At 65.3% G+C, this 25,693-nt stretch overlaps 2 protein-coding genes across 5 annotated transcripts; both read right to left on the reverse strand.

The window, feature by feature from the left end:
* Positions 1–657: 657 nt before the first annotated feature.
* Positions 658–9,552, reverse strand: DGAT1 (diacylglycerol O-acyltransferase 1). 4 transcript variants are annotated; one of them, XM_016131796.2, is made up of 17 exons: positions 9,356–9,552; positions 5,253–5,340; positions 3,318–3,358; positions 3,153–3,238; positions 3,018–3,070; positions 2,818–2,923; positions 2,558–2,677; positions 2,375–2,455; positions 2,176–2,279; positions 2,056–2,094; positions 1,930–1,971; positions 1,803–1,847; positions 1,614–1,726; positions 1,470–1,535; positions 1,292–1,379; positions 1,144–1,206; positions 658–1,037 (listed from the first exon to the last, which is right to left on the reverse strand). In XM_016131796.2, the coding sequence occupies exons 1-17, from the start codon at positions 9,550–9,552 to the stop codon at positions 882–884; spliced, it is 1,488 nt and encodes a 495-aa protein (XP_015987282.1). In that variant the 3' UTR covers positions 658–881. The 4 variants fall into 4 exon arrangements, with proteins under 4 accessions (XP_015987282.1, XP_015987283.1, XP_015987286.1 ...); XM_016131797.2 differs by lacking the exon at positions 9,356–9,552 and adding an exon at positions 8,017–9,320; XM_016131800.2 differs by lacking the exon at positions 9,356–9,552 and adding an exon at positions 7,090–7,108.
* A 6,175-nt stretch (positions 9,553–15,727) lies between these two features.
* On the reverse strand, positions 15,728–19,165 carry SCRT1 (scratch family transcriptional repressor 1). The gene is made up of 2 exons (XM_016131773.2): positions 18,712–19,165; positions 15,728–16,798 (listed from the first exon to the last, which is right to left on the reverse strand). Exons 1-2 carry the CDS (start codon positions 18,824–18,826, stop codon positions 15,852–15,854), a joined length of 1,062 nt encoding a protein of 353 aa, XP_015987259.1. The 5' UTR covers positions 18,827–19,165; the 3' UTR covers positions 15,728–15,851.
* Positions 19,166–25,693: the final 6,528 nt, after the last annotated feature.

A 25,693-nucleotide genomic window follows, 5' to 3' on the forward strand; every position in this document is an offset into this window, starting at 1 on the left:
TCAGGCTTCGCAGGTGGCAGGTTTGGGAACAAAGTGCCCTGAGGGCTGTGTTCCGTGGACTGCCCAACTTGGTATCAACTGAGGGTGGGGAACAGCTAGGTTAGGTAAGGCAAGCAAGCTGGGGTGTGGGGGTCCCCCTGGACCCAGGAGGTATAAACAGCTACTCAGGCAGCACCTGTGCCCCCACCTCTTTGTGGATACATGTGCTCTTGAGGTGGAGGCCCCAGGCAAGGACTGGGCCAGGCCACCCACCTCATCCTAGCAGCCAAGGCCTACCCCGAGGGTGCCCCCGTGAGGGAGCAGCTCCCCCAGGGCTCATGGACTTGTTTTTGGGCCCTTGTGTGAGCCTGTTCACCTGTTGGTCCTGACGCTCAGCCCTGTTCCATGCCTGGCCTCCTGCCCCCAGCCCAGCTGAGACTGACTTGGTTTCCCTTAGGTGCTCTCTCCCAAGCCCCCACCCCCCACAGGGTAAACGGCAGTGACCAGAGCGTCAGACCTCAGCTGAGCCTTTCTGGGCAGTGTGGGTCGCCACGCCTGGTGTGAGTGTGGGCTGGGCTCTGCCTGACTGCCAGTGCCTGCCCCCACCCTGGGCATGGCACCGCAGCAGCCAGTGGGGCGCAGACTCCGCTCCAGGAGCAGCACACCACAGACTGGGGGAGAGAAGCCCTCCGGGCCCCAGATAGGCAGAGGGAGGTCACACTGGACGGCACTTTATTGACACCTCGGACTCGTGGGCAAGGCCGGCCTGTGCCCAGTCTGCCACCTCTTGGGGGAACGAGGGAGCCCCATGGGGGCAGAGAGGCCTCCTTAGGGCGGCAGCCCCTTCAGCACACAGTGCAGGGTGAGCTCTGGCCTGGGCAGTGAGGAGTGGGCAGAGCGGCTCAGGGCCCCGCAGTCGGCGCCTCGTGGTGGAGCACGTAGTAGTCGTGGACGTACATGAGCACCGCCACTGGCTGCCCAATGATGAGCGTCACCCACACGGCCGCGTTGCCATAGTTGCCCCGGAAGAAGCGGCTTACTATCCAGGCCAGCGGGAGCTGGGGACGTGGTGGAGACACAGTCAGTTAACCACAAGGCTAGGGGTCCCTGTGCGGGGCAAGGGCGGGCGGGTCAGGAGGGCCGAGGCGACCGCACGGCGCTCACCTGCGCTATCATGCCCGTGAAGGCCCAGAGGCGGAACATGCGCAGAGGGATGCTCACCAGGTACTGAGGAGGGCGGAACCGCGTCAGGGGCTGCCGGAGGGCCGCGGCCGCCCGGCAGCAGGACACCGCCCGCTCGCGGAGCACTGACCTCGTGGAAGAAGGCCGAGGCCAGGAACACCCCCACCTGGGCGAGCCACTTGCTGCTGCCGCGCCGCATCATGGGCTTGTAGAAGTGTCTGCGGGGGCGAGGGGGAGAGGGCTGTGGGCCGGCGCCCAGCCACCCTCACGGGCCTCCGTCTGCCCGCCACACGCACACCCCTGCCCACCTGACGCACCACCTGTGCACAGGAATGTTCCAGTTCTGCCAGAAGTAGGTAACAGACTCAGCGTTCCTGGGGGTCAAGAGAGTGGGTGTCAGACAGCGCCACGAGCCCCCCACTCCCAGCCCCCCTTCCCACAGGGCCACCCACCACCAGTCCCGATAGAACTCGCGGTCTCCAAACTGCATGAGCTCGGCCACGGTGTTCAGGCAGGAGTGGAAGAACCAGTAGAAGAAGATGAGCCAGATGAGGTGGTTGGGGACCTGAGGGGAAAGCGGGAGCCAGGTTCCAGAACCCCCACCCACCCTCGTGCCCCGCCCCACTGCCCAGCCCTCTCACCGCCAGCTTCAGGAGGCGCTCAATGATGCGTGAGTAGTCCATATCCTGCAGAGACAAGGCTCAGCTGGCTGCCGGGCCGCCCCCAGCCCCCGCCACCCCCCAACTAATGGAGAGCCTGACAGCTCACCTTGAAGGGTTTCATGGAGTTCTGGATGGTGGGGACCATCCACTGCAAAGGAGGACGCAGAGTCAGGTCTGCAGCCGGTCCCGGCCACCCCCACCCACCCCAAGGCTGCCCGGCCCCCCCACGTACCTGCTGGATCAGCCCCACCAGCAGCTGGGTGAAGAACAGCTGAGGGAGGAAGGGGAGCACCCGGCTGAGCCTCCCAGCGCCTGGCGGTGCCCCAACCCCTCACGAGACCCCCAGCCTCACCATCTCGAGGAGCCGCCGCAGCAGGAAGCGCTTTCGGATGCGGGGGGAGCGGGGAAAGTTGAGCTCATAACACAGTGTGGGAGCAAAGAGGAAATAGTAGAGATCTGGAACGGCAGGGCGGGGCTGGCACCGGGAGGCTGGGCCCACGGTCCCCCACTGCCTTCCCCACCATCCCCGAGGGGCCCCACGGGCTCCTCACCGCGGTAGGTCAGGTTGTCCGGGTAGCTGATGGGGCCAGTCCGTGTGGCCACCCCACCGTTGGCCTTCTCACCTGCAGAAGCTGGGAGCAAGCCAGGGGCAGGTGAGGCTGTGCTGCTGCCCAGGTCCACCCCCTCCCCACAGCAGGCATGGGCTCTGGCCCCGGCCCCAGGCAGCCTCTCACCAGCCTTGGCTTTGGCCTTGGCCCTAGCCCTGAGCTGTCGGCACCACAGGTTGACATCCCGGTAGGAGAAGAGCTTGAGGAAGAGCATGGTGTACACCATCAGAGCCAGCACGGAGCCCACTGCAGGAGAGGCAGGCTCAGGCCACGGCCCCCACTGCCCCACAGGAGGGCCGTGGGCAGCCCCTGTGGCTGGCCTACATCTCTCCTGTAGAACCCCAAGACAGGCTGGGCCGGGGGTGGGACGGAGGGGGGGGGCGCACCTGGAGTGATGGACTCCAGCAGGAAGGCCACGGCTGCCGGGAAGCAGAGAACGATGACCAGGTTGAGCACATGCAGCAGCAGCCCTGCCTGCTCTGTCAGGGCGCCCTAGGGTAGGGGAGAGCACTCAGCCGGGGCCCACCCCAAGACAGAGGGCCTCCCGGGGAAAGGCCGCCGGCCGGGGCGCAAGGGTGCAGCTCACCACTGCCAGACGCTTCTCCACCTGGAACGCGGCCACAGCAAAGACGTTGGCCACTGCAGACAAGCAGCACAGGGCCGGTTCAGGCCCAGGTCTGGCCTGTGCCCAGCCCGAGATCCCCTTCGGCGCCCCGCTCACCAATTAGCAGGCACAGGGCGGGCCAGCTGTAGGGGTCCTTCAGGAACAGGGACACCACCTGGATGGGATCCACCAGGATGCCATACCTGGGGGCGGAGAGTGCGGGTCTGAGCAGGTGGGCGGGCCCAGTGGGCAGGGAGGGGCGGGGGCGGGGGCGGCACTCACTTGATGATGTTTTCTAAAAACAACCGGGCGTTGCTCAAGACCTGCAAGAGAGGGGACACAGCCCGTTAGCCCAGGCACCCCCCCCCAGCCCCTCCCATTACCCGTGGCGACAGCAGCTCTAGGTCTGGGCAGCAGCCTTGGTCCTGGGGGCCCAGCCTGTGCGCGCCCAAGCCAAGCAGAGATGCGTTACTCCCCTCCCTGTCCCACCGAAGGGGCGCCAACCCCAACGCCAGGCACCTCCGCGATGACCATCCGCAGCAGCGGAAGGGACGGCTGCCCAGCAGCCCTCATCGGCCCGCTGAGCTGCAGAGGGCCCCGAGGCCACAGCTGCTGAGGAAGCAGCCTCCCCGCGCCCAGGGCAGTCGTCCTGCCCGCTGGCCGGTCCTGACGGCACCCAGCCAAGGGCCTGGGCTGCACCAGCCGTGGGGCACGGTGGCCTCAGCTGGTGCTGCCACACTCCAGGCCCAGGCACTTGGCCACAAAGCAGCTTCCAAGGACAGAGCCCTATTAAAGCGGCTCCCGGCTCCAGCCTGGGGCAAAGCCTGCTCCCTCTGCAGAGACAGCAACCTCCTCCCTCACCCCACCAGGCACAGGCCCTATGCAAGGCTCATGGTAGCTCTGTGGAACCCTGATGCTGGCAAGGGGACACTGCTGGGGCCCCTTATCTGGGTGGCCAGGGAAGGCTTCATGAGGAAGTGACAAGCTCAGAGATGTAAGGGCCCCTCCCCCAGCCACAAGTCTGACTTGCCGGCCCCCTGCTAGAACACCCAGGGCTTCACACTGTCACCCCACCAGTGGTGGCCTGTCCTGAGAGCCCACAGCAGGCAGAAGCCAGCGCTGCTAATCGACAGCACTGACCTTGAGGCCTAGGCCACACAGGGAGCATGGAGGACGGAGCCAAGCGCAGGGAGCCCATCCCTGGCGAGGGTGGGGGATGGCAAAGGCGCCAGAAGCAGGGGAAAGGCCCTCGGGCAGTGCCAAAGGACAGGCGGGCCCAAGGGGCTACAGAGAGCACACAGTGCTGGCCAGGCTGCTGAGGGCTGCCCTGCGTGGGCCCAGAATGACCTCTCCCAATGGCGTCCCCTTGCTCAGCCAGTCTCCCCACAGCTCCCCAGAGAGCCTCCTGAGACTACATGCAGGGAAGGTATGGGTGTGCCTGGAGCCCCTTAGCACGAGAGCCGTGCCGGAGACCAGCAAGCATGTCGGGATGAAAGTCGAAGGCCTTGGGCCACATCAGCCCTGATGGGAAGTGGGCCCGCACTGGCCCTTGTCCCCTGCCCCGCCCTGCATGCTGCTCCTTTGAGCTGTGGATTGCAGCTGCTTCCACCCCCACCCCCAAGGTGCCAGACAGAACTGGGCTCTAGAGCCAGGGTCCTCAGCCAGGCCACAGGGTGAGGCAGAACCACATCGAACCACCTCTGGGGGACACTAGGACTCAGACTGAAGGAGAGGGGCTGGGGGCCCACAGAACGGCGGCCTGGGCCACTGGGCACAGCCCGGGAGCCACCTTCCCAGCCCTGCTCACCCCGGGCCAGGCAGGGACACCATTCTTCCTGGACCCGAGACCACACGTGCTGCCAGGAAAGCACGGGGCCCACGGGGTGCCCTGCCCACAGTCACCCAGCCTGCCGGCCCAGGGCCAGCGCCCGACCTGTCCGCTCCTCCCTGCTTTCCCGCGCCCACCCAGCAAAGCCACTAGGAGAGCCCCCACGACCCTCAGCCATAGCCCACAGCACAAAGGCCTCCCCCGTGACCCTCTGTAGCTTCTCTCGAGTCTGACAGGGACTAGCGTCTAGAATGTGGCCCATGGGAGCCCCAGTACATGGCTCGTGCAGGGACTGCCACCAGTCCCTCCCCACACACCCTGGCCACATGAGCTCAGTGCTCGAGTAAAGCCTGAGCCCCACCCTCCTCGGCCCCCGCCGTGTGACTCACCAGCATCACCACACACCAGTTCAGGATGCCACGGTAGTTGCTGAAGCCGCTGTCCGAGCTGAACAAGGAATCTTGTATGCGGTGGCACCTGTCAGAGCAGGGGACGGGAGAACCTTGGTAGGGTCAAAAGCCACCCCTACCGCCCAGTCCAGGACAGATCCGGGCCCCGGTAGACATCTGAGAGCCCAGCAGGATCCAGCGCGGCAGCTGGGCCCAGACTCCCAGCCTTCTCCCCTACACCCACTCAGTGGGGAGGGCCGGCCAGGGGCCAGCTCTCGGGACCACCCGGGGCCACCCCTCCAGGCACCGGGCAGGGCCACGTCATGGACAGGAGCAAGCCGGCCCTGCTCAACCCAGGAGCCCAGCCTCACTCCCCAGAGGCCTTGGGCTGTGGAGCGGTAATGGGCCCACAGGAAGAGCCCACCTCAGGGACCCGGGCCACCCAGCGATGCTGGGCAGAAGTGGGGCAGGGGCAAACGCACCTCGCCACCCAGTGAGCTGACGGTCTCCCACCGGCCTCAAGCCACCTCCCCCCCCCCCACTCGGCGCACGCAGGGCTGAGTGGGCAGGCGCACCAGAGCCAGGGCCAGCCGCACACGCGGCCTGATGTGCACCTGTGCGGCCTCCAGCTGCTCTGAGTAACTGTCGCCTGTGAACAAGCGCTGGGCTCCTACCGGGCTCAGGTGCTGAGGGGCGCCCGCCTGGCTCGGGCGCCTGGCAGCAGGCAGAGGCGCACGCATGTCCCTGTCTGGGCCCCGGGGTGGCACACGGTGGAGGGCTGCAGGGCGCTCACCAGCTGCGCCCCCACCTCACCCTTGCGGCCACGCCAGCCCGAGGCCTCACAGGACATTGAGCAAGGCTTCCCTTTCCTCCTGTGAACACACATTTCTGCCTCAGGAGGTGCCCGGGTGGGGGAAGTGGGCAGCACGGCACAGATGCCCTCTCAAGACTGGCCCAGTCCCCATGGCAAGCCTGGCTTTGGCTGGGGTCAACATTCAGACGGCACCACCTGGGAAGTGAGGGGCCAGGAAGCTGAGGTGCTGCTCAGCACTCTTCAGGCAGGGCAGTGCCACCAGGCCAGCTGTGCGCCCCCAGACCCGGGTCTGCTCCGCACCTGGCCACCCGCCTCTTCTGGTCATAGGCCCGACCTTCGAGCCTGCCATGGGCCTCACGGTGAGGCTGTGAGCCCCACCCGAGGCCCTCTTTGCCCCAGCTCTCTGCACCTGCCTTTCCACAAGGCAGGCCGGGGTCCAAGGCCCAACTCCCCAGAGGGGACAGCCTCTGAGCTTGTCCCTAGCCCCCCGCCCCCAAGTTCAAGACCAGTAGTTGTCACTCATGCTCCAGCCTGCCAACCAGCATCTGCACATCCATGCTCGGCTCAGCACCGCCGAGAGCCATTTCACAACAGGGTGACCCCTGCCCCTTTGGGCCAGCAGAACTGTGCTGCCTTCATTCGTGGCGAGCTCTAAGACGCAGATGTGGGTGGAGAAAGGGTGCTGGTTTCCAATCTGACACCAAATAACACTGTAGAAGCTTTTTCGGACCGTCCCCAACCCTCCCCAGCCCTCCCGCACCTACCCCTGGGCCCCCCTCAGGTCAGCGGGCCTGACCCAGGGAGGACGCGCACTGTCCAGCAACCCCCCCGAGGCGCAGCCCTGCCACCGTGGCCAGCAGCAGTGGAGCAGAAGGCGCTCGGGCACACCCTGCGTCGGATCCGCCGCCCCTGCCAGAGCTGCCTCTGTCGCCCTCTCCCCTACTGCAGGGTGGGTCCGTGCCCTGCAGCAGTCCGAGACCCACTCCCCAGGCCCGCCCACACAGCAGGAGCACTCTGACTTACTGCGTGTGTCACCTCGAACCTCCCATCACACGGGAGGCCGGCACACGGGGAAACTGAGGCTCGCCGAGGCTCAAAGCTTGCCTAGAGGCATAGCCTCCAAGTGCAGACCACCCCTGGGACCACAGAGCCCAGCGCCTGGCCGAGCAGAGCAAAGAGGGAGCGGGGTGCCAGCGGGCACTGCCTCTGCCCAGCCTCCGGACTGAGCCCTGTGGTGCCGGATGGTTGAGCGTGCCCTCCACATCCTCAGACCTGCTGGACAGGGAGAGACAGACACCCTGGGAGGGCCCTGCCTGCAGTGACCGTGAACTGAGGACAGAGGGTGCCCCAGGAGTCCTGGGCGCAGGGGAGTGTGTGGAGCTCCGGGAAGGAGCGAGCCACAAGACCGAGCAGAAAAGGGTGACCTCTCCCTTCCCGCCCCACAGCCAAGTCCAGGCTGGAGGAGATGAGCTCACACTCAGAGCGCAGCCGCCTGACCCGGCCAAGGTGAGCAGGAAGTGCAGGAAGTGGGGTGAGGAGGAAGCAGGAGGGAAAAGAAACCAAGCGGGGAGGAGGGGTGGGTGACGAGGAGGACAGCACCAGCAAGGCAGGCTTCGCCACCCTAGACCACGGCCCCAGATCACGGCCGGAGCCCCAGGGAACCTCGAACCTAGTGGTACCCAGATTGGAGAGACGAGCACACATAGCCTACATGTCCTGCCAACCAGGAGGGACTCTGACCGCCAGCTCCCCCTTCCAGACCCAGGCAGGCCCATCCTGCCACCTACTGCTCCTCGGCCCAAGGGTCCAGACCTCAGTGGTGAGCAGACGGGGCTCCCACTCACTGAGCACCCCAGGCGGCACAGAGCAGAAAAGTGACTGTCCCTTCCTGTGGCAGCTTGGTCTAAGCTGGCACACCCCATCTCACATAACAGGACCCCCAATACCCACCCCCTCCAGACAGAGATCATGCTGGGCATGCCCCTGCCTCCTGGAGAGGATAACTCTGGGAGCCAGCAGAGGGGGCTCCGGAACCCTCCTGTTCTTTTGCAGCTTCCCTCAGCAGCACCCCACAGGAAGCACGCTCCCCTCTCACTGGAACCACCCTCAGCCCTCCTCCCTCCTCCCCGGGGGGTGGTGCCTCCATGAACTGCTGGTCTGACCTTTGCTCCCACTGCTCAGTGCGGAGACGCTCTTATGCCCCAGGTGGACTGTGAACACACGGAAGACAGAGACGGTGCCTGCACCCCAGCTGCCCTGGCCTGCCCTGGCCTGCCCTGGCCCCATGGTACCCAGTGAAGAAACCCCTGTTCTTGTTTACTGAAAGAGCAAACCCTTGCCAGCCAACTAACCGATTGTCCACTTCCTCCTTGATAATTTCTAGCCCTGAAGCTGCTCCCAAAGCCAAAGCTTCCGGGGACTCTGGCCCAGGGTGAAGGCCAGAGTGAGGGAAGGGATGCAGGGTGGCAAAGAGATAGCTTGGGGACAGCTTGGAGGAAGGGGCCAATGTTCAGGCAGGCCAGGTCCTCCCCATCAGCCTCAGCTTGCTCCCCCCACCCCTTCCTGTCTTCCTTCAGCTAAGCAGGGTGCCCACCGGTGGGTGTACCCACTTCAAACCCCTCTCCTGTACCCCGACCAGGACCCAGCTCTGTCCCTACAGCCGACACTTGTTCTGGTAAGAGGAGCAGAGCTCCAGGCCAGCCAAGCACTGCTGGGTGAGGGATGAAGGAGCCAGGAAAGGAAGGGACCCCTATTTCTCATCTGCACAGAGGGGAAAGCCTCACTGCTCCCTGCTCCTGTCCTCAGGCAGTCCCAGGATCCTGCCAGCCCCTCCGAGGCTGACACACCCCGCTCTGCCCGCTAGGCGCCCCTCATAGCCCTCAAGAGGGACCCCCTTCATCACAAGCCCTCAATCCCTTCCAAATCCTTCCAGACAGAAAACTTGTGCATGGCTGGAACCAGCCCTCCTAGGGCCCCGGGCTCCTGGCTCACCCTCCTGGGAAAGAGCCCCAGGACCCACCTAAGGGTGTGCAGAGGAAGGAGGGTCTGGAAGCAGGGCTGCGACCGGTTACTCTCTGTGACCCCACCTCGATGACTGCAGGAGGCGACCCTCCACCCCTAAGCCTCAGCTTCCTTGTGTGGACCCAAGGGGCACACCTGTCCACGCGAAGTCCGGGAGCCAGCCTCTCGGACTCGGACCCCGAGCTCCAGCGGCCATGCCCGAGGGACACGGGAGGGTCTCAGGAGCCCGAGGCGGGGTTCAGAGGTTATGGGTGAATCGCACCGCTACCTCAGATCCCACGAGTGGCTGCCTACGTCGGCGTCTTCGTCCTTGTCCTTGTCCCAGGCCGGGGCCGGAGCGTCGCCTCCGGCGCCCACATCCCGCACCTTCTCTTCCGCTGCCGCTGGGCCACCGCCGCTCTGGCTCGCGGGCCGCGACCCCGTTCTCCGGCGCCGGGAGCTGCCTGTGCCGCCGCGGTCACCCATGGCCTTGACCCGCACCCTGCCGCGGCCGAGTCCTGAACCGCTGGGCTCGCAGCGCCGGAGGCCCGCTGCCCCGCCTCCGGGCCCCCGGCCAACGGCCGCCGCCGCCCCCTGCCGGCCGCCGTAGCCCGCGCGCCGGCCGCGGCGCGCGCCCGTTTGTAGTCCGCGCGCGCGCGGGGCATCCTGGGAGTCGTGGTCCCCCGACGCCGCCGCGGCGTCTGCGCGCACGCGCCCCCGACCGCCCGCCGGCCCCACGGCCCGCTCCATAAACAGTGGCGCGGAGGGTGGGGACGGAGGGCAGTTATGAAACGCGTCGTGTGTTACCGTCGGGCCCACGGGGACTTGCCTCGCCTGCCGCCCGGCGCGTTGGTTTCCGAGCGCGCACCTCGCAGAGCGTGGCTGCCGTTCCCACCGCAGGCACCCGCTTTTCCTCGGCTTAGGTTATTCAGACAAGCGCTAGGCCAGAGGTTGGAGCGGGAGACAGGACCCTGGCCTCGTGTCCCAGGGACGCCCGCCCTATCCGCCGACTCCCAGGGCCTGGCGCAGGGAGAGTGACAGTGCCGGCGCCCGGGGTGGCCTCGCCTCTATCACCCTGCCTCCCTTTGGCCCACGTCCGCAGACCTGCAGGACCTCCACCATTTCCTACCTGGGCAAGTTTAGTCAGAGTTTGGGGAACCTGGGGTGCTGGATCGCGGGGACCCAGAGGCTTCAGTGTCATTGCACAGTCTTTGCTAACACCCCCTTCACGTTAAACAAAGTAACTAATCCATCATAACTGCAAGGTGCGACCTGCGAGCGGGCAAGACCACGTCCCACCTTTGTCTGACATACATCTTGCACAGGGCATGGAGTGTGAGCGTCCTGGATCTTGGGGTTTGAGGGTTTACTGAGGAATCAGGCCTGGTTGACCCAAGAAACACCTGTAGCTGCAGAGCCCATGAGCCATTCACTGCCCCAAGGTGAGCAGGGCTGAGAAGAGCCCCTCTCTGGAAGCAAATAAACCAAGAGGCTCGGCCTGAAGTCCGCAGCCTGTCTCCAGCCAAAGCTTTCCCACCAGACTCGCCCTTGATCCACCACCTCTACCAACAACGCCCATGACCTCTGGTGACACACTCTTGCTGCCAGTGGGCCAGCTTGGGCTGATGCCAGGCTGGCATCTCTACCTGGCTGGCTGGGGCTACCAAGCAAGTGTGTCTGAGTCGCCTGCCAAAGGGGCCACCCAGGCAAGATGGGAGAGCGCCCTCCCCGCCCCCCGCCCCCGCGAGTGGCCACATGGCCCAACCTCGGTGGGTCAGGACCCACCCTGTCTCCTATTCAGTCTCCCAAAACGTTAGTCAGTTCATTGGGCGGCCGGGGCCAGGCGGAGCCAGGCTTTCCTCAGTACTGGTCGCACGTGATGGCGAACGAAGGAGAGGACCCTGTCCCTGTAGCGTGGGGGTGAGCCCTAGGTGTTGTGCCATGCCTCCTCACTCCCTCCCCACTCCGTCTCCCAGGCAGCGAACCCAGAAGCTCCGCACGTGGGTCCACGCGTCCCTGCTCGCCTCTGGCCTTGCTCTTCTCCAATACAAAGCCAAGACCTAGGGGGCCTGCCCGGGCTGGCAAACCGATTCGTGGAGCAGAAGACTGAAGGCTCAGGCTGCCAATAGGTCCGAAAAGGCCGAGTGCAGTACCCAATGCAGAGTGAGGGGTCGTGTTGGATGCGGCTGCCCATATCCACCTCCCGGCTCCAAGTGGCGGCGGGAGTGAGGTGACCACAATGGACCCGGGGCCGCGGGGGACCGAGGGGAAGCCAAGGTTCCCGCACCGGAGTTGAGGGCGAGGAGAGCAGGCCGCGAGCCCATGGGAAGGCACGAACTGTGAGCACGCCAATAAGGAAGAGCCTCGGTACCGGCGTGGGGCGGGGGTCTGGGAGGGAGGCGGGACCGGGGCGGGGCTTGCGAGAGGGAGCCGAGGCCTGAGGGGGAGGCAGGGCGGGAGCGGGAACCCTAAAGGAGCTCGGGGCGACGTCAGGTTCCCCACACGCTGTCCCAGGACCTCAAGACCCAAGGCGTGGTGCGGGCCAGTGCACCAGCGCAGAGGGGAAAGGTCAAGGTGGGATTGCTTGAGGACTTAAATGTGTGTGGGCGGTTGTCGAAGAAAGCTCAGTGGGGATCTCCCAGCCTGGAGCGCCACAGAATACGGGAGCCCCCGGCCCAGGATGAGGAAGGATCCTTGCAGGCCTGGCAGACTAATGGGCTGGAAGGGGCTTGGGATTTAGAGAGGGCTTCCGGCTGACTTCAGGATGGGAGCGCCATTGGCAGGGCTCGGACGCCTTTGAGGAGTGCTACCAAGGGGGCCCCGACAGGGTAGCCAGCCACCTGTGCTGCCCGTCCTCTGGGAAGCAAAGTCCCATCCATGGACACCTCTAAAGACCGCAGGTGGACTCGTCCCAGGCCTCGGGGAGGCAGCCTTTGTCCTTCCACCTCCATCACCCCACAGAGTCCTGGGGAACCATAAAGTGCCAGTGAGACCGGAAGCTGTGGAGGCCTGGGAAGAAGACGGCGTCCAGGAGCTTTCCTCCCTGTTCAAGTGAATCTGGGAGTAGGGTAGATGGGGTAACAGGGCAGAGGCAGAGTGTTCCTTCCCTGATTCTTCATATGCAAATTGGGCTATGACACCTACCCCACCTGGGGACAGTGAGCAGGAGGGCTTAGTCACTGACCTCTCCGCAAAAGCAGGGGCTTTCACACCTGGTGTGTTACCGTTGACAGTGCTCCCAGAAGGGGGCACCCACCCCCATGTGAGCCACCCTGAGCAGCAGGCCCACCGGCTATGACCTGCTGCAGGTCAGGCTCCCCTGCCATCCACAGGATAGAGTCTAGGTGGGCTTGTCACCTGCCAAGGTTTAGGCAGCTGTGCTAGCCCCGAGCTGACCTGGTTTGATCACATACCTCTAAAGACTTGGGGCCACTCAGCTTGTGCACGCCACCTGGGTGCCAAGAGGCACTGCTGGGGTAGGGGTCCCAATCCCTGGGGTGTGCCCACTCAGCACAGCCCTGCCCCTCATCTCCTCAGTCTGGCTCATCCTTTGCAGAGCCTGAGGACTGTGAGTGGTTATGGAAGCCTCTTTGCCTTCCGGACACCTACTCCCCAGAATCGGCCTGCCCCAGCTATCTATGGAGGCCTCTTCAGACAGTGGGATGACACATCCCCTTGGTCTGCAGGTCAGGATGTGAGCAGCAGGCTGCAGGAAAGGACCAAACCTCGCACCCTCTGCTGCCCCCATTTTCTCCAATGGCCCTGAGAGGGCTTGCTGGTGCCTGTCAGGCCTGTCCAGGCAGCAGGAGCCCCTACAGGGAGAGTGGGGTCACCAAAAGCCATAGGACTACAGGCCCTGCTGTACCTACTCTGGCCTTTCTAGATCAGCCCTGGGCTGGACCTGAGTTCAGGCTGGAGTCCCTTAATCCCCCAATTTCTGGCACAAAGTAGATTCACCTGCCACAGGGGTTTGCTCCTGGGACTTGGCTTGTCAAGTCCACCTTCCTGGGTAGAAAACAGCTCTATTGCAAAAGGCAGAGACGTAGGGCTGCATGAGCGGGTTGCCACTGCCGGTTCTGAGGTGCCTCAGGAGGATGGGTGGGGGACGCCCCAGCGCCCCCCTGCTGGCGGGCCCACCCCTGAACACATCAGCCCGACACTCCAAGTTCTATCAAGAGTGGCATTTATTCTCCTCGTGGAGGTGCGGCGCTCCGGGGAGCTGGTGCTATTGTGCTTAGGAAGGAGGTCAGTCCGTCCGTCCGTCTGTCCGGCCGGCCCCGCCCCAAATGGGGGCGGAAGAGGGGCGCGGCCCGAGTAAAAATCCCGGCCAGTTCCGGGTGGGAGTATGTACAAGGCGGCGGGGCGCAGGCGGGGGTGGGGGCGGGGCGAGCCGGCGGCCGCAGCCCCCACCCGAGGGCCCCCGCATCTCGGGCCCTACTTGTAGAATCAGTACAAAATAGGTGCTACCTAAACGTTCCTTCTACCTGAATTCGCTAAGTCGGTTATTGTGCTGCTTAGTTATGGGGGCAGGAGGGGGCCCATGGCTTTCCACGGCGGCGGGGAGTGGGGAGAAGCCGGGAGACCCTGGCCGGCCCACAGCCTTCTGGTCTTCTCCTTAGGTAGGTAGACAGGCGTAGGGTTAGGGTGGGACGCCTGTGTGTGCGTGTGCATGCGGGTGTGCCCGACACAGGCGGGCAGGCCCCCGCTTGGGAGCTGTGTGGGTGCCGAGCTGGGGATATGGAGGGTTGGGATGTGGGGCCCTGCTTTGTTGGACCCTCGGGTCCACCCCTGCGGGTGCCGCTGAGCGGCAGCGGAGCTTGGTGCCCAAGGGGATGGGACTAGGCAGGTCCTACTCTCCAGCGTTCACCTTTCCGTTTGGCCTTGGGCCCTGGCCCAACAGGGTAGAGCTGAGAGCCAGGGGATAGAACTGGGGTAGGTATGGACGGCCCTAGTAGCGCTGGGCCTTGGGGACCCAGGTCTGTGCCACTGGGGCTGAGAACGCCAAGCCCAAGTCAAAGGCAGAGCCCGACTGCGCCCAGCACTAGACTCTAGTGCTGCGGTCGGGAGGAGGGGCGCAGGGTTGGGCCTAGAAACCGGGCCTCTCTATATCTGCGGCCGTCCCTGGCGCACCCACTCCCATCTCGCGCCTGTCACGAATATGCACTCTCCGCAGGTCGCCAGTGGTCCTGGCACATCGTAGGTACCGTACCAATGAACCCTCGGTGGGTGATGGACGACTGAAGGAGGGGCCTTGGGGCGACCACCCCGCCCCTGCCCCTGGAACCATTACACCGCCGGCTCTGCCGTGGGGGGGAGAGGGCGTAGGGAGTTGGAAGGGGAAGAAAGTCTGCGCGTCCGGCCCCGCGCAGCGTCCCTGATCTAGGGGCCTATGGGGTGTGTAGGGCAGGGGGATACCTGATTCTCAGTAACTCTAGAGGCGGCGGCAGCTTCGCATGCAGTGCGCATTATTGCTCTATAGTCGGCATCGGACTAACTAAGACGGGGAGGGAGAGGGCAGCCCCGGGAAGGGACGGGAGGAGGGTTGGGGCTGCATGCAGTGACGTCACAAAGGCGGCGGCCAATGGGGCGGGCCCTTGGAGCGGAGTCGCCGCCGAGGCTTTGGCATAGACGGGCGAAAGTTGGCAACAGAGTGGGGTCGGGGCCTGGGGCTCAGGGGAGGGGCCGGCCTCTGAGAGGCGGGGCCTGAGGCTCCCAGGAGGCGGAGCCCTGGCGGGGGCGGGGTTCGAAGACGGGGACGAGGAAAGTCGATCCCGGACATCCCAAGCCCCCGGCGTCGGCGGGAAGGATGGGGCCGCAGCGCCCCTTCCCTGACCCGAGTGCAATCCGTTCATAAATAAAACGTACAAAGTACAGAAAGAAAGAAACCCGACGCAGCCGCAACCCCCCAGGGGGCTTTACCCGCAAAGCAAATACAGAGAGGTGTGTAGAGGGCCGTGCCCAGGCCTGCCTGCCGGGCCCCAGCAACGTGTCCTCCAACACCGAATGCCCGGGTACGAGGGAGAGGGCCCCGGGGCGGGGCGGGATTGGGGTCTGAGGAGGTCGGATAAGTCCATGCGATTCGATATGCGTCGTTATATTCGTTATGGAGGACAGAGCCCGGGAAGCTGGGCTGGAAGAATTCGGATTTGGCAGAGGATGAGAGGCGAGGGGAAGAGAGCAGCTCGGACTGAGCCCCCAGTAGGGCCCCGAGGGAAATGGGCGCCGCTGTCCGCCCCCCTCCCTGGTCCCCAATGCGTCTGACACTGCCGGGGTTCAGCAAAGACTGATCAGGGACACCTCTGCAGGCTCCCCTCCTGCTCCTCCCCGGTCTGCTGCCAGGGAGGGACCGGCTCCCCGGACGTCTAGGCCGCAAGCCTGGCCCTGGAAGGCTTGGGAAGGGGTGGGGAAGACCTGAGTCTCTGCGACGCGATTCAGGGGCACAGAGGAGGGAGGTGGGGGCGCTCCCTACCTCACCCCACCCCTGTCTTCAGAAACCTAACTCGGAGATGAGGTTCGGTTCTGGGTCTCCTCGACCCTATTGCTGGGAAAAAGCCTGGGGCACCCTGGAGGGGAAGGGAGGGGGCTCGGGGTGGGTCTCCCCTCGGAACCCTATTGCTTGAAGGGGCTGGCAAGGCCCCCGGCGGGCGGGGCGGGGCCGAGCCCCCTCCCCCCTATTGCTGTGAGGAGGGGCCCGCCCTCCCGCCCCTCCGCCCTAGCGCCGGCGGAGACTTCCCTGGGGGCCCGTATTGCTGAGAGCCAACCCGGCTGACGGAGGCGCCGCCGCCCTAGGCCTGCACAGGGCTGAGCTGCGGCGGCGCAGCGGGCACCGGCGCCGCGGGGCCACCGGCGCCGGCGCCGCCCTTGAAGCAGGCCGACTCGTAGTGCTTGTTGAGATAGGACTTGAGCGCGAAGCTCTTCTTGCAGCGCTTGCACTGGAAGTGCTTGAAGGCCGAGTGCGTCTGCATGTGCGCGCGCAGGTTGGAGCGATCAGCGAAGGCCTTGCCGCAGTGCGCGCAGCCGAAGGGCTTCTCGCCGGTGTGGGAGCGCATGTGGCCTTGCAGCAGCCAGGGCCTGGAGAAGGCCTTGCCGCACACGCCGCACTTGTGGCGCAGGTCGTGCGTGAGCAGGTGCATGGCCATGGCCGGCATGGACACGTACACCTTACCGCACGTCGGGCAGCGCCGCGCCAGCTGACTGTCCAGGCTGCGGTGTGTCTGCTTGTGGCGGCTCAGGTTCGACGACGTGGCGTACGTTTTGCCGCACTCGCCGCACGCGTGCCGGCCCCCTGCGCCGCCAACCCCGGGCCCCGCGCGCGTCTCGGTGCCCGACCCCGTGCGCGCACCTCCCCGGCCCCCGGCCCCTGAACCGGCGCCGCGCGCTCCCGGCCCGGCCCCGCCTCCGCCGTCGCCGTCGGGTGCCGCAGCCGAGGCCGTGGAGGGGGCGGCAGCAGCGTTGGAGTTGGCGGCCTTACGGCGCGAGCGCCCGTCGGTGATGAAGAAGGCGTCAGCCGCGTAGCCCTCGCTGACGGCCGCGTCGCCGTTGATGTAGCCGCCCGCGGCCGTGGCCAGCTCCGGGCGCGGGGTGGGCGGTGGCGCCGAGCCCGCGGCCGCCGGGCCCAGCTCTCCCCGCACGGCCGCAGCGTACATGGGCTCCGGGGACGGCCCTTTAAGCAAGGCCGCCTCGGCGTCGCCATCGTAGACGGAGGCGGGCCCCGCGTAGTCGTTGAGGTATCCTGAGGGCCGATGAGGACAGACAGGCGGATGGCGGGAGACGCCGAGGTCCAGAAAGGAGGGAACAAGGAGAAAGACAAAGGGGAAGGGGCCGAGGGACCGCGGGGCAGGGAGGGGAAGAGAGGAGAGGAGAGATGAGAACGATCCCGGCCGGGCTCCGCCCCCGCCCGCCCCGCCCTCGCGGTGGGGGGCGGCGAGGGGGAGCCGAGAGGCGCATCCTCGGGCGCGGCTGCCCCCCTTCCGCGGAGCCTCAAGGTCAGGGGGGAGGGGCGACGTTTCCCTCTCCATCCCCCTCCCCCTCGGGTTCTCCCCACTTCAGCAGTTTTCTCTGATTATGCAACACACTGCAGACCCGCAGCGCACAAAGCCAGGACCGCCCGCCGGCGGACCCTGTCAGCACTGCCTCTCGGGGCTCCCACTGGCTTTTCCTGGCCCCTGGACCCACGCCCAGCCTTGCCGCTGCCCCTCTCTGGTCCTTCAGGTGCCCCAACAAGCCCTGGAGACTTGTACCTCCCACAGCCCCTTGAGCCCTCACGAGCACCCCCTCTCACCTTCGCGGCCCCTACTCACGGGTCTTGACCCGCTTCTGGCTCCAGCCCTGTCTCCCTCCACCCGCTCTGCGTCTCCCTCCACTCCTTTCAGTCCTCCTGCACCCTTGGGTCCCACCTTGGTCCACATTGCCCTCTTCCCCCAGGTCCTAACTCCTCTGGGGGCCTTCCCCAGCCCCAGGAGAGGTGACCAGGAAGGCGCCGTGTTGGGGAGAGCGCCAGGGCATCCCCCAGGGGACACGTTCGCCGGGGCAGGCTGCAGGCAGGCAGCATCATGCCTGCCGGTAACTGCAGTTGTTCTCAAGGCACAAGATGGATCTCACAACCTCAGAGTCACAACTGCATACCCCACATGATGCAGGCTCTGGCCTCTTCAGGGTGACACCCAGCCATCATCGACCCTGGAGTCCCCTCACAGGGTGGGCTGCACTCTGGTCCTGGCACACACCACCTACTCATGCAGGGTCACACAGGCAGCCACCCCAGACATACTAAAAGCCATGGTTGCCAGTCACATGGGCACACAGCAACCTCAGAGTCACATGGTCCCATGTAGTGGCACACAGGCAGGCACACACTCACACAGGGTCACACACAAGCGCACACAGTCACATGGCCACACACAGTCACATGGGCGCACACAGGCTCACACACAGGCTCATGCTCCTACAGGTCACACTTGCTCTGCCACCCCATGTAGCTGGCACGCGTGGCCCCCTTGCCCGTGCGTTAACAGCTGTCCTTGAACTTCGGCACCCTTACACAAAGAGCCCCCCTGCTTCCAGCACTGTGGAACTCCCCTGCCCGCATTCTTCTTCCTGACCCTGGCTCTGGGAAGATACTGCCGCTGCTGGTATCTTCGCCCTGACAGGTGGGCAGCCCCCCTGGGACCCCGTGCCTACCCCCTGCAGCTCACAGTACTCCCCTGCTGTCTCTAGCAAGCGGTCCTGGAGGTGTCGCCAAAGAAGAGAGGAGGGCATTGAGGCAGGCCCAGGTTTCTGGGTGCGGGTGTGCATGCACGGCTTGGCCCTGTCGTGTCGCAGGTGTCCATGCGGCTGTTTGTCCCAGCATGGGTCACGGTGTGGGTCAGTGTGTGCTTCCTGTTTCCGAGCCCTGTCCCCCACCGTCTCTCCTGCACTGACACTCCCTGCCCAGCCTTGGACCGGTTCTGGCCTGTGTTCTGCTTTCCCCACCCCCACCTCCATCCCCCTCCACAGTCCGGCTCCAGCCGCCACCGCCGCCTGCTCCTCTGGTTCTTTAGGTCTATTTCCTGGACCCTCTGCCCCCTCCACCCCCACTCGGGCCCTCCGCCCCTTCCAGCATTGCCCGGGGCCCCTTGCCGCCCCCAGCCTCAGCCCAGCTCGCACCTTTCTCGTGCAGTCGCACGCCGAGGTCGCTGCGGGCGCGCCCGTAGGAGCTCTCCAGGTCTGCCGAGGAGAACGTGTCAAGTTTGACCTTCTTGACCAGGAAGGACCTGGGCATGATTCCTGTGGGGCTCCGGCGCTGCGGGCCTGCGGAGCCGGGGCGCGGGGGGGCTGCGGCCGCGGCGGGGCCCCGTCACCATCCGAGGAGTGGCGGAGGCAGCACGGGTCCCCACTCTGGCCTTCGGATGCTGCCGCACGAGTGCCGTCCTCCTCCCGCTGCCCGCCTGCGCTTGCTCTGCTCCTTCCTTCCTTCCCTCTTCTCTACTCTTCTCTTCTCGTTTTGCCTCTTCTCTTTTCTCTTCTCTTCCTTCCTTCTTTCCTTCCTTCCTGCCTTTCTTCCTTCCTTCCTTCCCTCCTCTGGTCCCGGCTTCCCAGCCCGCAGTGCCGCCCCTGGACAGGCGGGGGAGGAGGCTGGGAGGGCGGGAGGGGGGGAGCGGCTCCGTCCCGGGCCCGGAGGCTGCGAGTGGGTGCAGGGCTGGCCCAGCTTCGCGGCCCCCTTCCCCTCCCCCCCGCCGCGGCGGCGGAGCCTCAGTCAGCGACCCCCCATGCCCTCGGGGGTGGCGGCGCCGGGCCCGGAGAACGCGGCGGCGACTGGAGCGCCGGCAGCTTCAGCACCGCGGCCAGCGCCGGCCCGGCCAGCACCTCGGCCAGCGACCGGGCGCGCTCAGCTGGCGCGGGCGGCGAGGGGCGGGCCGCGGGGGCTCGACCGGCCGGCGGGGGTCTTCGGTGGGGGTCTCTGGGAGGCTTGCTTTATTGTTCTGCAGCCGGAGCGAGCGGCGGCGGCGGCGGCGGCGGCGGGCGGGGGGCGGGGGTCCTCGGGGGGAGGGGTGCGCAGGGAGGGCGGGCCAAGGGAAGGAGGGAGGGACGGGGGCTCCGGGGGCGGGGCTCGGCGTTCGGACAGCTCCTGGGCCCGGCCTCCTGCGCCCGTGACAGCCTCTGCCTACAGCCGGGCCCAGCCTCTGGCTTTTAAAGCCCTGGAGCTGCAGGAGGGGGAGGGGAATAGGATGGCGGAAATGGTTGTGCTGGGTCGGGCGCGGCTTGGGTCTCCGGGGAAGGGTCCTGGGGATGCCCCGGCCCCCGCATTGTGAAGTTCCCTCAGGCAGCTCCAGGAATGGAGGCCCAGCGGCCCGCGGCATTGCCGGGCGTTGGGAGAGAGGCGGAAACAGGCCTGGGGACCTACGACCCCGGGACTCGGGATCTTTCGGGAAGGAACGCAGGGTGGACCCAGACTGGTCCAGCCCGTCTGGCTCTCGGGTGGGAAGGCCAGGGTACTGCGGGGCGGGTTGGGGAGGCGGGAGGCGCGCGAGAGAACGCTGAGCCAGCGGAAGCGCAGGACGGAGGTGCCGCAGTGTCTCCCCGCCACAGGGTCACCCGGGCTGACCCCGTGCCCGCGGGAGAGGCCTCCCTCCATGCTGTCTCTCTCCCAAAGGGCGGGTATCGAGAGCAGCGGCGACGCGGCACACGGGGCGTTGAGGTGGAGAGGGGCTGCCATGCCCTTGCTCCCGAAATGCGGCTTCGCCGGTGGTTTTCCGCCCTTCCACGCGGCTGCAGCTCTCCCCAGAGGCCCCGCAACCAGGCGGATAACCCTTCCCGCGGCCGCCCGCCCCGAGTTTGCAACCCAATGACGTCAGGCCCAGCGGCCAATGGCGGGGCGCGATAGTGCGGGAGGGTTCCGGGCCGCACAATGGCCGCGAGCGGGGACATATGTCCCCAATTAGGGCCTGGCGCCGCCATTGTCCCTTCTCCCGCCCCCCCGGTACTTCGGGTCTCTGCTCTCGGAGCGCGTCCCCACGCGGCCCGCTGTCGCCCGGGACCAAGGTCGCAGGAGTGATTCCGGGGAGTGTCCCGGAGCGGCCGAGCTGGGAGCGCGTGCGAAGCGGGGGCGCGCGCGCATCCGTCGCTGCACGCGGTGACCTTGTGCGGGGCTGCACGGCGCGCCCGCGGACAGCGTCTGGAAGCGCGCGGCGGGCGGGCCGCGCTGGGCGCGCGTGCGGGGGCGTGCCGGGACTGCTGAGCTCAGCACCCCGCAGCCGCCCGCCGGAAGCCCGGCTTCCTCCCTCACCTCCGCCCAGGAGCCGAACGAGGGTGGGTGTGAGCGAGCCGGCTCGGGGCGGGGACGCGACGGGGACTACGGGCCCGCTTTGTGCCAGCGGCCCCGGCCGTGGCAGCAGCGGGATATTCATCTTGCGTGGCAGTTGCTCCCGAGGGGAGCGGTCGGGGCGCAGCCACCCCCTTATCACAGAGCCGCAGCCGGCGAGGCCCGCAGTGGGGGCGGGGAAGGGGATCCCCCTCCTCTGAGTCGCTCGTCCCTGCTCCCTCCCAGGGGGTCTCCGAGCTGAGGCGCAGCCGGAGGCTCGGGGGCCAATTAGCATTTTGATTGCGGGACTGGGGGGGCCCATCTGGACCGAAGCCTAATTACTGGGCGAACCCTCCAGGCGTCGGCGGGATGTGCCAGGCACGGCCCGTCACCCTGCGCTTCCTGCCTCCTCCCGGACAAGCCGCCCGCGTCTCTGCTTTCCGACTACACCCTGCCTGCTCCGTCAGTCCCAGTCACCTTGTCCCTGTACTTTAATTCCTCCGGCCCCTCCCCGCAGCCTTCCGCTCCCCTGTCCTTCTGTCCTCGTCCTTTGTCCCGCTCCTTCACCTCTCCCGGCCTGTCTCTTGCTTTCCGGCCGCTCCATGTCCGCGTCCTTGCCTCTCTCTGTCACTTTCTCCACCCCTGCGGCCCCAACCCCCTTGACGGATGGACGAGGTGGCAGAGTGCGGACACATGTGTCCCACGCCGGCTGCTCCCTACGGGACTTTTCAGGCAGCCCTTGTTCCAGCTCGCTTCGGCGAGCTCGCAACCCCTCGGGGCGCCCGGCAGGGAGGGGCAGCTGGGCCCAGGCCTTGGTCATCAGTCCGAAGCAGCCTACGAGGAGAGCACACATGCGTCTGGGGCTAAATTACTTGGGCCTTCTCACCTTGACACTACCCCCATCCCAAGGCTCCTGTGCCCCAGGTCTGGGGTCCAGCTAGGAGAGGCTGGGGAAAAGGACGATTCTCACAGTTTTGGAAAATTTCAGTCCTCCAGCGGAGGCCACCCTGAATCCCTTCCACTGAGAGCTGGGAGCTTTGCCGCAGGAGAGGAGACTGGGGTCCCCAGGCAGGTCCATTCCGGCCCCCAGCAGCCACGCAGGTTGCGCAATACTGCAGTGCTCTAGACTTAGGGACTGTGCTTGGCCTCCTACCCCCAGCCACGCGGCCTCAGGGACTCTGTTCCCTGTCCGGCTCACGGCTCACAGTGTGGCAGGCCCAGCCCCTTGGCCATGTGAGACCTCAGGGGCAGAGTGTTGGTCCTAAGCTCTTCTGCCTCCTGCTTCCGCGTGCGCCACTTGCAGCTCTGGGAAGGTCTCATGGTGCTGAAAGGCTGGGCTTTAAGGGGGAGATCCCCAGTGTTGTGTGTCTACCTATGGGCCCTATGGCCACCTTCTCACTACTGCCCTTTGCCCTGGTGGGGCTGCAGCCCAGCCTAGAGGGTCCACACCCAGACATCTCCCTCCCTGGCTGCCAGGATCCCCCACCTTGGCTAGGAGCCTCCTTTGGGGTGGCTATGAACAAGCTGAAACGTGGGCAGCAGAGGGCCTGTGTAGGCTGAGACCGACCAGCTCCAGGGCAGGGTTTCCGGAGGGGTCTGTACTCGAAAACAGGCAACAAGCAACTGGCTCCCGGAGGAGCTGGTGGGGTCAAGGACTAGAGGCCCACCTGGCCCCTGCTGGGGTGGGAACTTCAGCCCCGAGAGAGGAGAGGTTGGGCCACCACAGCACTGAAGATGTCTACTTGAAAGAGACAAGGGAAAACAAAGAGCAGAGGTCAAAGTCGCAGGATACGTTTGCACTAAGTATGACACCAGGTCGATGTGCGGGTTGTAGAGTAACTGCTACAAAGTGAATTATAGAACAGAGATGCTAAGGCCACAGAGGTTAACCAGCGACTGGCTACACAAGGAATGAGACCTTCCTAGGAGAGATGCAAACTAAATGACAAAATGCAAATTCATGACATTCAGGTTTTTTTCTGACTTTTTATTATAGAAAATCTCAGACATGCACAAAAGTGCAGAGAGTCAGCTAGTGACAGGTCCTCATGTGCCCATCACCACCGTCGCCAAAGACCCGCTGAGGCCAGTCTGCTTGCCTCTCTGCCCCGTCTCCTTTCCCAGGTCTCAGACGCCACATTACAAACCACCACTTCTCTCCTGGTAAACGAAGGCATGGGAGCGCACAGGGGCCTGGGGGTAGTGTGGGGCGGCCCCGGCCCACTCTGAGTCCGCCCTCACGGAGCTGGGGGCCGACTGGACCCTGCCCCTCAGGCTGCTGTGTGTCCAGGGTCTCCGGCCGGCTATTTGGCCTCCAGAGAGACGAGCAGAACCACGACGGCCCAGGTCCCATCTCGGTGCAAGGATCCGACTGCCTGACCTGCTCAGACCTTCCGTCTTTTCATTTTAAGCCTGAGATATAATTCCCGTCATGTAAAATGCCTTCAGCATAGTGCCTGTCAGCTTTTGCAAATGCATTTCTTGTAACCCGCACCCCGTTTAGCCACAGGACACTCCTGTTCCCCTATAGGACAGTTCTGGGAGGGAGGTTTAAAGGAGACGCCAAAAAGAGAGAGAGACCAGAGTGGGAGCTGGAGGGGCAGGAGGGCGACTAGCAGGCGGAAGGGCCAGCCCGGCCCCGGGGGCGCCTCCGCCGAAGGCAGTGGGCTTCCACCCAGCCTGCTCCCCACAGGAGCTTGGCGTGGGGTGGCCGGCAACGTCGGAATTCCTAAACGTGGATTTTCCGTGTTCGCCCCCCACGGGGTTGCACCCTTTCAGCATTGCCCCCCACGGCCTCGGAGCGTGCCCCACACCCAGGTCTCTCCCAGCTCCGTCCCAGAGAGAAGTCCTCGCCACGTCCTCCCCACCACCCCTTCACCTCCTCACCCGGCGCAGCTGGTCACCCCGTGGCTCTACCCGCCTCCTTTCCCATCCCCCACTGCCACTTCTGGGGCTTTTCTTCATGACACGTTGCTCATATCATCCTCCAAGAAAGGACTTTAGCCCCGCTGCTCCACGTGGACACCATCGGCTGTCAGAGGCTGCAGGTCACAGCCTTCTGGTGGCGGCTGGCATCCATCCAATGGCTGGTGCATGGGGGACCCCTCCACTGGGGCTGCCCTTGGCACTCCCGCTTCCTCTCTGCACTCTGCAGGGCCGACCACAGTGGCTCGCCCGCGCGCTGGGCTCCGAGAGCCCAGAGTCGGGGGCCATGACGATTCCGGAGGCAGGCGGCAGTCCGGGGCGGGCTTGCTCAGCGCCCAGCTGCAGGGGGGTCCAGTCAGTGCTGCAGGCGGGGCACGGGGACCTAGGGCACGAGGGGCAGGGCCAGTCGTTAGAGCTGTCGCCAGTGAGCTGGGCTCACGCGGCAGTTGTTAGGCCGCGGCAGGCATTTGAGAAGTGCAGCTGTGGGCGCAGCGGAGACTGCGGGGTGAGGTGGCGCGACTGTCGCTCAGCTCCACCGAAGCTCTGCAGGAAGGACGGTCAAGGCCAGGAGAATCCTTCGTGGCGTAGACCGAGGGAGGTCCCGTCTCTGCGGCCAGAGGGCAGAGAGCAGTGAGGGTCGGGCCCACGACCCAACCGTCAGAGCGACGGAGCTCTAAAGAAACTTTCCAGCACAGAGGGTGGTCACAGGACCCGGACCGACCATCCTGCCTGAAACAGCTGAGCCGCTGGGCAGAACACGTGACGCGGCAGCTCTCAAGGTGTCGACGTCAGGCGTGAAGGACAGTGACCCCTGAGAGGGGGAACAGACAAGGTCCTGGGACAGTGCCCGGGCTGTGGCACATGTGGAAAACCCAGGCAGCTCCAGAAGATCACGGATGGAGCTGGTGCGTCTGGAGGGCCAGGGTGGCCAGCGCACCCAGGACAGAGCCCCCGAGAGGAGCGCGAAGCCCAGAGGCCTGGGGACCTCTCTGGCCTGCAGCAGTGTGAGAGCGGGTTGTAAGCTGACTAGGTCCTTGCAATCTGTGAGGCCAACCAAGGGTAGCCTCCTCTCCAAGAATCCTCCTAAGAAATGACAAGCAGGAAGGGATCGGAGAACAACGTGGGTGTTGAAATGCGAAGTATCATAGCAGAGTGTGAAGGGTGGGGTTGCCCTACGGAAATGGAAAAGACCGTAGTGGGATGTGGAGGTTGGGTGGGTATAATCTCATGTTAGCCAGCAAAGGTATGCTCTTACATAAAAGCGACTTGGGAAGATAAAATCGCTCTCCACTCCATCATCAGCGGACAGCGGGCCTCCCGACCCCAGCTTTCTGTCTTTTCTCGCCTCAGTCTCCCACCATTCATTCCCACACAGGATTATTTTCCAGGGCCGCGCTGGACGGGGCAAGATTCACCACTTGCTGAACTTGGCGCGGCAGAGCACTGGTCAGCATGTGAGCATGCGGGAAATTCCAGAGTCTGGGGGAAGATCCACCTGAAGGACTAGAAGGAAAAGGCCCCGGGGAACTTCGCCATCCCCAGGTGTCAGCTTGAGCACTTGGGGGGTTTCTTCACTCGGGAAAACTGGACCGAGACCAAGCTTGGCTACGAGACCTCCTAGCAAAGCTTAAAGCAAGACCCGCAGGGACCACACGGTTCCCGAGCTAACATGAACGGCACCGCCGCAGGGTCCACCTCAGAGGTGCTCAGAGGACACACTGTCCAGAAGCCAGCAATGTGCACAGCACATCTCCCCATGAGTGAAAAAATTACCAGGCGCTCACAAAGCCAGGGAGAGATTCCTCAAAATGTGAAGGAAAACCAGCAGCCAAAAGTGAGCCCGGACTGACACAGCCGAGAGAATCCACAGACAAGGGCCCGTCCACAGCGGCGACTGTCCCAGACGCCAGAGGAAAGATCGAA

The sequence above is a fragment of the Rousettus aegyptiacus genome, unplaced genomic scaffold (assembly GCF_014176215.1).
Source record: "Rousettus aegyptiacus isolate mRouAeg1 unplaced genomic scaffold, mRouAeg1.p scaffold_m13_p_15, whole genome shotgun sequence".
Taxonomy (NCBI): domain Eukaryota; kingdom Metazoa; phylum Chordata; class Mammalia; order Chiroptera; family Pteropodidae; genus Rousettus; species Rousettus aegyptiacus.